Source organism: Phalangium opilio, unplaced genomic scaffold (assembly GCF_054372755.1).
Source record: "Phalangium opilio isolate 3A_F unplaced genomic scaffold, DU_Popi_V2 ptg000043l_1, whole genome shotgun sequence".
NCBI classification, from domain to species: Eukaryota; Metazoa; Arthropoda; class Arachnida; order Opiliones; family Phalangiidae; genus Phalangium; species Phalangium opilio.
Genome location: NW_028324167.1, coordinates 6,525,035 through 6,535,722, shown reverse-complemented (window position 1 = coordinate 6,535,722; position 10,688 = coordinate 6,525,035). Strand labels below are relative to the sequence as shown.

Genomic DNA, 10,688 nt, shown 5'->3' with positions numbered 1-10,688 from the left:
AAACATGTTGAAGTGCGCCCGTAAAGATTAACTTAATCCTTTTGTTAACAAATACTCATTGAAATCTCTTTTGTATTTTTGAAAAAATAAATGTGTCACCATTTTTTAATACTGTTTTCTTTTATTTCGTATATTAAGGAAGGGGGAAAGTAAAAAGGGGGGATAGTAAACTTAGGGGGGATTTAACTCAGATAATCTTATCTTCATATTCATTCAGCATCATGAACTCTGAGCTGCAAAGATATCACTCTTTTTACTCCTGGACTCAAGATGAAAACTATAAAAAAGCTTTAAGCAGAGCGGGGTTTTATTCGTTACATACCGATGATCTAGTACAATGTTTCAAATGCAACGGGATTTTGCTAGCCTGGAAACCGACTGATAATCCTTACGAAGAACATTTAAAACATTTCCCTAAATGTAATTTTATCAGAGGTGGGCCTACTAAAAACATACCCTTTACCATTGATGAAACAGAAACGTACACCAAAAATATAAAAGTCAAGACTGAAGAAAAAATGCTTGAAAAACCTCAAGAAAACACGGAAGAAACTTATCATACCTTTATAGTCAAAACTAAAGATCTCGAAAGATTAGTTTTGGAACTCTACATTAGAAAACAACTTAACGCTTTGTATATCAAAGAAAAACTTAATGACTTACGTAAGATTTAAAAATAATATTAAAATTTATCTTCTTCCTTACGAAGATAGAAGGAATTATTTTAGAATAACTCAAATGCATTTTAAAATGAAAATTGGAAAAAAAGTGTTTTTTATTAGAACCTATACTTTTAAAGAAAATAAATAGTTTTTTACTTTATATTATGGTCTTTATTCCTACAAAACCTCCTTTTGTTATAAGCATATACAATCAATCATTCAAATATTGACAGGTAAATTGAGCAGATCGGGAAAACCCGACTCCTCCTCCTTGAGTGGCCGCCATCTTGAATTACCGTATACTGGCGCTCTATTCTGTTGCTCATCACCCTTGCTCAGATTCTTTAGTCCATCTTCATCACCTGTCCCAAAGGTCAAGCGTATCAATTCAATAGTAGGTCAGGCACGGCCATTGCAGGTATTGCCAATAATGCTCAATCCATAGCTATTCAACCAGCAGAAAAACATGTAAATATTTAAAGGAAAAGTTATTAGTCTTTTCAGTAGCTGTTACATGGATTTCTAAGTACCGATTTATTTAAGGTGTCCTTTACAATTGATAAAAGTCCCGTTACAAAAGATCAAGTGTGTTCGACAACGCAACAGTTAACTCCTGAAAATCGCGAATTTATCGAAGCTAAACATACTGCTTTGATAAAATTGTCAAAAGCCGATGACGAAATTTATAGGCTTATGGAACAACTTAAAGATTTCGAACAATTGAAAGAAAAATTTGTGGTTTACGAAAAAGAAATGTTTGAAAAGGAACAAAAAAACCAGCAGTTAAGAAGTGAACTCCACGAAAATCAGGCGTTTTTCAGTACGCTGATAGAAAATTTCCAGGATCAAAATAATATCTTCGAGATTAAAGATTCCAAGTTGGATAAAATTGTTAGTTAGCTAAGTGAAGAAATATGTACTCTGAACAAAATAAATATCGTTAATGATGAAAAGATTGAACAGTAGAAAATGCAATTGGAACAGGAAGTTCAAGAAAAAACGTCTTGGTTCAATACTTATCATTCGTGGAAAAAACTTCAGATTGCCTTACTGAAAGCGTTCAGAATGAAGAAGCCAAATTTAGGGACGAAATTCATTCTTTAAGACCAATTGTTGCCGAAAATGTCGAAAATATTGCGCAGTTAAAAGCGCAAGCCATCGAGACTGAGGTGCAGCTTCGAACAAAGCAGTCTTCGCTTCGTGACTTTGATCGGCAAAATACCTCGCTCAAGGCACTAATTGTCAAACTGTATGAAGAAAATCATTCATTAAAAGAGGAACTTGATCTCGATAATGAAAAAATTGAACAGATGAAAACTAAGGTCGTCAAACATTATTTAGAACTTCGTGAAAAGCAGTCATCATTCGACGCGTTGATAGAATCATCGGAATGTCAAATTACTAAACTCCAGGAAGAAGTTTGCCAAATTATCGATGAAAGACATTTACTAAAACAATCCGTTGAGTTCAAGGACAAAGAAATTGAGCAATTGAAAACTCGTGTCTTCGACAATGAGATTGAACTTCGGGAAAAGCTGTCTTCCTTCGATACGTTGAAACAATCTTTGGATTGCCAAATTTTAACCCTTGAAGAAGAAGTTACCAAAATTAACGATGAAAGAAATTTACTAAAACAAAACGTTGAACTAAAGGACGAAAAATTGAGCAGTTAAAAACTCGGGTCATCAACACTGAAATTGAACTTCGAGAAAAGCAGTCGTCTTTCGATGTGTTGAAAGAAACGATTAAAGAACAAATCGTCAAACACAATGACACTGCATCTAGCCTGCATAACTAAATTCTTACTTTAAAGAGTAATATGTCGCAAAAGAAAGAAAGTGAAGAACAATTGATGATAAAATATGTTGCGCTGAAAGAATCAATTGCCAAAATGAAGATAGAACAAGAAGATAATGCTCAAAAAGCCAATTATGAAATTGAACTTTTTACAACCGAAATGGAAGAATATCATAACCAACTTCGAGAAAAGATTGATTTAGAAGAGGAGTTGAAGCGTCAAATTTGGGAAGTGAAGAAACAGCTCGACGATGAGATGAACAAGATGAAACAAAGTGAAACATTGGCTGAGGAAAAATACGCAAATTTGAAAGAGAAATTTGAAAACTCTTTGAATGATCGAAACCAAATTGAGGAGAAGCTAAATCAAGAAATTCATGTTTTGAACTGCCAATTATTGGAGCTCGAAAGACACTGTTTAAATCTGAAGCTACAAGCTGAAACAACTCAACAGAATGAATACGAAAAACATTCATAAGAAGAACAATTTTCGATGGTGAACGATGAAGTCAATAAATTACAAGAAATTAAGGAACAATTATCACGTGAAAACTACGAATTACAAAACGAAATAACAACTAAACATAACGATAATATAACATTAAAAACTGAGTTGGATATACAAGGGGATGTTATTAAATAACAAGACGATTGTTTGACGAATTTAAAATTATCCCTAGAGGAGAAAGACCGTGAAATTGAAAGACTAGAAGGTGAAATTCAAATTTCGGTTCATAAATATGATGAAGCCTTGAAACACTCCTCGAATTTGCAATCGACGATTGAAACCCTGCAAGAATCCGAGATTTGCCTGGCAACTGAAATTATCAACCTCCGTTTTGATCTACAAATATTAAGAGATGAAAACTCTGACCTTATTTTAGAAATAAGCAATCTTCAAGATGTAATATCGCAGAAAGATATCTTAGGGAATTGCTTACCAGAAGAGATTGACGCCTTAAGACAAAACGAGAAAGACCTTCAAAGATTCATGGTGGAAAATCAAGTGTTGGAAGATGAACTTGAAAAGCAAACTGATAAGTTTGCAAAACAAATGAATGAATACGAGGAAAAGGTTAATGATACGTGGAGGAGACAAATTGAGAAAAATAATGAAGTGAAACACAAGAGTGTCGAAATTGAATTGTTGAAAGATGAGTTGAAGAATGCCCAGGAAAAGACCGGTGACTTTGAAAAATAAGTGATACTTTTATGTACACGAAAGTCAATAGATAGTGTTATAAGTTATTATATTTTAGATCTTAAAATTTCGTTATTTGTTTTTAGGTGTAAGAATCTTTACGAAGAGCTCTTGGTTAAAGTGGAACCATTTAAGGTAACTTCTGGCTTGGTTATTACGGAAATAACGGGAAATGCCAAATATTGGACTTAAAATGTCACCCGTATAATTAATAATTGGATATTATACTACTATACTTTTTGATTACAGGACCAGCTGGATGCTTACACTCACGAAAGAAGTTTGTTAGTCAATGAAACAGACCAGGCTCTTAAAAAATTGAACGAACTCCAAAAGAAATATTCAGAATCTATGGGACATAGTAATCATAAGCAGAAAATTAAATATCTTCGCCAATTGCAAAGCGAAATTCGAGACCTACGAACCGTAAGATTAATGCATTTCTACCTACTTCTTTCAAAAGTGAATCTTTGAAAGTTTTATGCGCTATATTATATTACCATTTTTAAGCTAAAATTCTTAACTATAATTAATTTAACAAGGCGTGGGTTTTTGCAGGAAAATGTAAAATTGAAGGACATTTTCATCTCCTAATATTTGTAGATCAAAACGGAGGTTGATAATTTCAGTTGCCAGGCAAATCTCGGATTCTTGCAGGGTTTCAATCGTCGATTGCAAATTCGAGGAGTGTTTCAAGGCTTCATCATATTTATGAACCGAAATTTGAATTTCACCTTCTAGTCTTTCAATTTCACGGTCTTTCTCCTCTAGGGATAATTTTAAATTCGTCAAACAATCGTCTTGTTGTTTAATAACATCCCCTTGTTTATCCAACTCAGTTTTTAATGTTATATTATCGTTATGTTTAGTTGTTATTTCGTTTTGTAATTCGTAGTTTTCACGTGATAATTGTTCCTTAATTTCTTGCAATTTATTGACTTCATCGTTCACCATCGAAAATTGTTCTTCTAATGAATGTTTTTCGTACTCAATCTGTTGAGTTGTTTCAGCCTGTAGCTTCAGATTTAAACAGCGTCTTTCGAGCTCCAATAATTGGCAGTTCAAAACATGAATTTCTTGATTTAGTTTCTCCTCAATTTGGTTTCGATCATTCAAAGAGTTTTCAAATTTCTCTTTCAAATTTGCGTATTTTTCCTCAGCCAATGTTTCATTTTGTTTCGTCTCGTTCATCTCATCGTCGAGCTGTTTCTTCACTTCCCAAATTTGACGCTTCAACTCCTCTTCTAAATCAATCTTTTCTCGAAGTTGGTTACGATATTCTTCCATTTCGGTTGTAAAAAGTTCAATTTCATAATTGGCTTTTTGAGCATTATCTTCTTGTTCTATCTTCATTTTGGCAATTGATTTTTTCAGCGCAACATATTTTATCATCAATTGTTCTTCACTTTCATTCTTTGCGACATATTACTCTTTAAAGTAAGAGTTTCGTTATGCAGGCTAGATGCAGTGTCATTGTGTTTGACGATTTGTTCTTTAATCGATTCTTTCAACACATCGAAAGACGATTGCTTTTCTCGAAGATCAATTTCAGTGTTGATGATCCGAGTTTTTAACTGCTCAATTTTTTGTCCTTTATTTCAACGCTTTGTTTTAGTAAATTTCTTTCATCGTTAATTTTGGTAACTTCTTCTTCAAGGGTTAAAATTTGGAAATCCAAAGATTGTTTCAACGTATCGAAGGAAGACAGCTTTTCCCGAAGTTCAATCTCATTGTCGAAGACACGAGTTTTCAATTGCGCAATTTCTTTGTCCTTGAGCTCAACGGTTTGTTCTAGTAAATGTCTTTCATCATTGATTTGGGAAACTTCGTTCTCGAGCGTTAAAATTTGGCATTCCAAAGATTTTTTCAATGTATCGAAGGAAGACAGCTTTTCTCGAAGTTCAATCTCATTATTGATGACACGACTTTTCAATTGCTCAATTTCTTTGTCCTTGAACTCAACGGATTGTTTTAGTAAATGTCTTTCATCGATAATTTGGCAAACTTCTTCCTGGAGTTTAGTAATTTGACAATCCGAGGATTCTTTCAACGCGTCGAATGATGACTGCTTTTCACGAAGTTCTAAATCATGTTTGACGACCTTAGTTTTCAACTGTTCAATTTTTCATTATCGAGATCAAGTTCCTCTTTTAATGAATGATTTTCTTCATACAGTTTGACAATTAATGCCTTGAGCGAGGTATTTTGCCGATCAAAGTCACGAAGCGAAGACTGCTTTGTTCGAAGCTGCACCTCAGTCTCGATGGCTTGCGCTTTTAACTGCGCAATATTTTCGACATTTTCGGCAACAATTGGTCTTAAAGAATGAATTTCGTCCCTAAATTTGGCTTCTTCATTCTGAATGCTTTCAGTAAGGCAATCTGAAGTTTTTTTCAACGAATGATAAGTATTGAACCAAGACGTTTTTTCTTGAAATTCCTGTTCCAATTGCATTTTGTACTGTTCAATCTTTTCATCTTTAACGATATTTATTTTGTTCAGAGTACATATTTCTTCACTTAGCTAACTAACAATTTTATCCAACTTGGAATCTTTAATCTCGAAGATATTATTTTGATCCTGGAAATTTTCTTTCAGCGTACTGAAAAACGCCTGATTTTCGTGGAGTTCAGTTCTTAACTGCTGGTTTTTTTTGTTCCTTTTCAAACATTTCTTTTTCGTAAAGCACAAATTTTTCTTTCAATTGTTCGAAATCTTTAAGTTGTTCCATAAGCCTATAAATTTCGTCATCGGCTTTTGACAATTTTATCAAAGCAGTATGTTTAGCTTCGATTAATTCGCGATTTTCAGGAGTTAACTGTTGCGTTGTCGAACACACTTGATCTTTTTAACGGGACTTTTATCAATTGTAAAGGACACCTTAATAAATCGGTACTTAGAAATCCATGTAACAGCTACTGAAAAGACTAATAACTTTTCCTTTAAATATTTACATGTTTTTCTGCTGGTTGAATAGCTATGGATTGAGCATTATTGGCAATACCTGCAATGGCCGTGCCTGACCTACTATTGAATTGATACGCTTGACCTTTGGGACAGGTGATGGAGATGGACTAAAGAATCTGAGCAAGGGTGATGAGCAACAGAATAGAGTGCCAGTATACGGTAATTCAAGATGGCGGCCACTCAAGGGGGAGGAGTCGGGTTTTCCCGATCTCCTCACTTTGCCTGTCAATATTTGATTGATTGATTGTATATGCTTATAACAAAAGAAGGTTTTGTAGGAATAAAGACCATAATATAAAGTAAAAAACTATTTATTTTTTTTAAAGTATAGGTTCTAATAAAAAAGACTTTTTTTCAATTTTCATTTTAAAATGCATTTGATTTATTCTAAAATAATTCTTTCTATCTTCGTAAGGAAGAAGATAAATTTTAATATTATTTTTAAATCTTACGTAAGTCATAAAGTTTTTCTTTGATATACAAAGCTTTAAGTTGTTTTCTAATGTAGAGTTCCAAAACTAATCTTTCGAGATCTTTAGTTTTGACTTTAAAGGTATGATAAGTTTCTTGAGGTTTTTGAAGCATTTTTTCTTCAGTCTTGACTTTTATATTTTTGGTGTACGTTTCTGTTTCATCAATGGTAAAGGGTATGTTTTTAGTAGGCCCACCTCTGATAAAATTACATTTAGGGAAATGTTTTAAATGTTCTTCGTAAGGATTATCGGTCGGTTTCCAGGCTAGCAAAATCCCGTTGCATTTGAAACATTGTACTAGATCATCGGTATGTAACGAATAAAACCCCGCTCTGCTTAAAGCTTTTTTATAGTTTTCATCTTGAGGCCAGGAGTAAAAAGAGTGATATCTTTGCAGCTCAGAGTTCATGATGCTGAATGAATATGAAGATAGGATTATCTGAGTTATATCCCCACTAAATTTACTATCCCCCTTTTAACTTTCCCCTTCCTTAATATACGAAATAAAAGAAAACAGTATTAAAAAAAGGTGACACATTTATTTTTTCAAAAATACAAAAGAGATTACAATGAGTATTTGTTAACAAAAGGATTAAGTTAATCTTTACGGGCGCACTTCAACACGTTTGTAACAATGACGTCATTTTTCAAGCAATCTCGTCCAAACTGTCGCATGAATGATTTGTGGCTCTTTCTTTTTGTTCTTTGTATTATATACATAATACAATATAGTCCGCATGTCGAACTTGACAAGTTTTGAAGTCTTCTTTTGTTAAAGGACCATTTTCTTGAATTTCTTTTAACAAATTATTTAATCGAGGGGAGAAAGTTCCCTAAAGCCAAGGAGTCAAAGTAATAACCCCTTCTGTTACCATCAAAGTAAACGGATACCCAGTGGGATCCGTCTTTATAGTGATTGTCTAAATTTATTATAATGGATGAAGGAAACTTGTCAATTTTTTCGGGTAATAAATGACTTGGGTAAACACCAAGGAAATGTGGAGTGAATCGTAGAAATCGTGTTATCTGATCGGCGTTCATTATATCTCTTAATAAACGATTGACACGTTTCTATTTTTATCTATTTGTAACAAAGCCTGGAATTCGGATAGTACGATGCAGCTTAGTGCAGTGGGCGTGGGTTTTTCAAAACCCAATTCTAATCTTAACTGTCCCTGCTTCGTAGGACTCCAATGATCGGAATGACTAGCGCTACCGTCAGGTGTCAAGTCTAAACAGTATATGGCGTAGCCCGAGGCAAAGTCATACATAGAGATATTGTTCCCCTTGTCGTTGTAGTGACTGTTTGACCCCGAAAATAAAGTGTAATAGCTTCGGACAAATTGCTTTTTATTGTAGTGGTGTTTTAAGGCTTTGGATGGGTATTGTTCGGAATTGATGAATGCTGCTAGATGATTGACATTTTGATGCCCAAAGTCAAAGGGGTTACTATCTAAGTTTCCATTGTGAGAGGTGTGTTTTACAATAGCGATTGTAATCCGTGAAGGCTGGGTACCTAGGTAGATGTTTCCGCTTGATGTGTTTAAGATATTTGGCGCAATTGTGAATATTTTAGTTTCCGTTCTAGTGTAACTATATTGGGCGGCTTTAATGCTTAAAGCTTGTTCAGAGCAAATAGAATTTTAGGAGCTAATTGAAGCTTTAAGACGTATAATACGGCTTCAACGATTACGGGTTTATGACCATTGCCTGACGCGTTAAGTTTACCCATAAGACAAAAACTAGCTTTGCTTCTATGTAATTTTAATTTCATAGAAACGCCGTTTATCAGGTATCGGGGGATATTGAACATATCTACGTAAAGGCTGGAATACATTTCAATTTCTTCGGATAATGCTGCGAGTTTCTGGCGTTTAACAAAACCCATATTTTCTGTAAGCGAATCCATGCTTCCGCCTGTATCCTTGTAAAACAAGGAGGCACCCAAATGGGATTCTTTAGCTGCCGGACCGTATGACGTCAGGGCCGAAAGCAAAGCAGTGTACGCGTAGTTACTAGCAGCGGGTGTTGTTGCGCAATCGCCCAACTCCAAATCGACACGCTCAAATTGACTATGCTGAAAATTATTTACGGGTCCAACTTCGTCAGTAGCTGTTAAAGCAGTTCCATCTTCCTTTACAATTTTAGTTCTGGTGTACAGCAATGTTAAGGCTGTATCCACGTATTCGCTACCGCTAGACATTACTTCTAATTCAATAGGTTGGTCGCCTTTCAATGAGGTCAAAGGTTGATAAGGAACCCATTTGGAATTTTCGATGGATGTTTGAAGGGGAGGGGGAGCGAAAATATCGAAACCCGTGCTGCAAGCCTCTGTCATTTTTAGGGAGAGAAAATATCACGAACCGTTTTGAATGAAATATTACGTTTATCTGATTTAAATTTGTTGGTGTTGTTTTGTTTTATAGATTTCTTTCTCTTTGGTGTTTTTTTCTTTTTAGCTAGTCTTTTCTTTTGTTTGGCAACCCCTCTACCGTATTGTTGTTGCACATCATCCAAAGTTTCGGTGAACCTTCTTTTAGCCGAAGTTTTCAGATCCTTTCCAGAGGCGACGTCGCTTATGATATTTGAAGTTGTACCCAGAAACTGTTTACCAAGGAACTTTGCCCCTTTAATTAAGAAAGGTGATACGTATCTTCCGAAATATTTCAAGAACGAGCCAATGCCTTCCCCTTTTTGGCCATGACCTTGTTGTCCTTGTTTCCCGACGTAAAAAGTCAGACCTGATCCTGACTGCGATTGTTGGGTATTATAATCCGTGTAAACACATCTTTTGTTATCTAACGCGTTGGACTTGCGCATCTTAAATGAACTTTACAGTGCAACAGTCCAAACTGAAATAAAGCCGGTTCACCCATGTGGTCCTTTATATGGATGCCAACCTCGCTAATATAATGTTTTGACAGAGGGACGTAATGGGGTGAGACAAACGTAAGGCACAGGTATACCCGTGTTTCTTGTCTTCGATGGGTATAATACGTAAGAAAGGGGCGTGGTTGTTACCGACAATTTGTCCTTCGACCAGATCGCAATAAATATATAAATGAGATGGTACGTGGTAGTTTAACCTGGCTGGTCTATCACTCAATCCTTGTACATTGAGAGGGTTTCTGTACCCCAAAATCGCAGCTAATGATTCATGTGTTTTGAAGATAATTTTGGTATCTCCAGTGGCATCGGTTTTTAGTTTTACATGCCCCGTTGTCTCATTAAAATGAAATAAAGAAGTGGTTTTTTCGCATACTTTGGAAGTATTGATAGTTTCCACAATGTGGTTAAGTGATTTGTAATGGCCGGCCGGTATATTATGTAGATGATAGCTTTCGACTCTACTAAGATCGCCATCCTCTTTTCGTTCAACCTGGTAGGTAACGTCAGATTCCTTGGGGTTTTTAAATTTTTTAGATCTTCTTTCTTCGATTAAATCTTCAAGTGTTTTTCTCTCTCTCACCTTCCTCTTACTCGTTTTGTATATAGCATTGCAGAACCTGCTTGCATATATTATTTCTACTAAAGAAATTTCCCATTGTCCTTGTAAATTAATAGAATCGGGTAGTTTAGTGATGTAAC

General features: G+C 35.0%; 2 protein-coding genes across 2 annotated transcripts; one reads left to right on the top strand and one right to left on the bottom strand.

Moving 5' to 3' along the window:
- Positions 1–2,952: 2,952 nt before the first annotated feature.
- Positions 2,953–4,084, top strand: LOC149677959 (uncharacterized). The gene is made up of 3 exons (XM_089837426.1): positions 2,953–3,004; positions 3,107–3,795; positions 3,910–4,084. Exons 1-2 carry the CDS (start codon positions 2,953–2,955, stop codon positions 3,658–3,660), a joined length of 606 nt encoding a protein of 201 aa, XP_089693552.1. The 3' UTR covers positions 3,661–3,795; positions 3,910–4,084.
- Positions 4,085–4,194: 110 nt separating this feature from the next.
- LOC149677958 (uncharacterized) lies at positions 4,195–8,371 on the bottom strand. Its single transcript, XM_089837425.1, has 7 exons — positions 8,216–8,371; positions 7,581–7,590; positions 6,330–6,504; positions 6,189–6,262; positions 5,851–6,137; positions 5,264–5,773; positions 4,195–5,073 (listed from the first exon to the last, which is right to left on the bottom strand). Exons 1-7 carry the CDS (start codon positions 8,369–8,371, stop codon positions 4,195–4,197), a joined length of 2,091 nt encoding a protein of 696 aa, XP_089693551.1.
- Positions 8,372–10,688: the final 2,317 nt, after the last annotated feature.

What these genes read in the sequence shown, in the direction of transcription:
- LOC149677959 (XM_089837426.1), top strand. Translation starts at nt 2,953, where the DNA reads ATGGTGAACGATGAAGTCAATAAATTACAAGAAATTAAGGAACAATTA. An exon ending in AATTAAGGAACAATTATCAC is followed by an intron (nt 3,005 to 3,106) that starts GTGAAAACTACG and finishes TTAAATAACAAG; the next exon opens with ACGATTGTTTGACGAATTTA.
- LOC149677958 (XM_089837425.1), bottom strand. Translation starts at nt 8,371, where the DNA reads ATGTATGACTTTGCCTCGGGCTACGCCATATACTGTTTAGACTTGACA. An exon ending in CAAGTTGGATAAAATTGTTA is followed by an intron (nt 6,138 to 6,188) that starts GTTAGCTAAGTG and finishes ATATCGTTAAAG; the next exon opens with ATGAAAAGATTGAACAGTAC. An exon ending in GGCAAAATACCTCGCTCAAG is followed by an intron (nt 5,774 to 5,850) that starts GCATTAATTGTC and finishes AAAATTGAACAG; the next exon opens with TTGAAAACTAAGGTCGTCAA.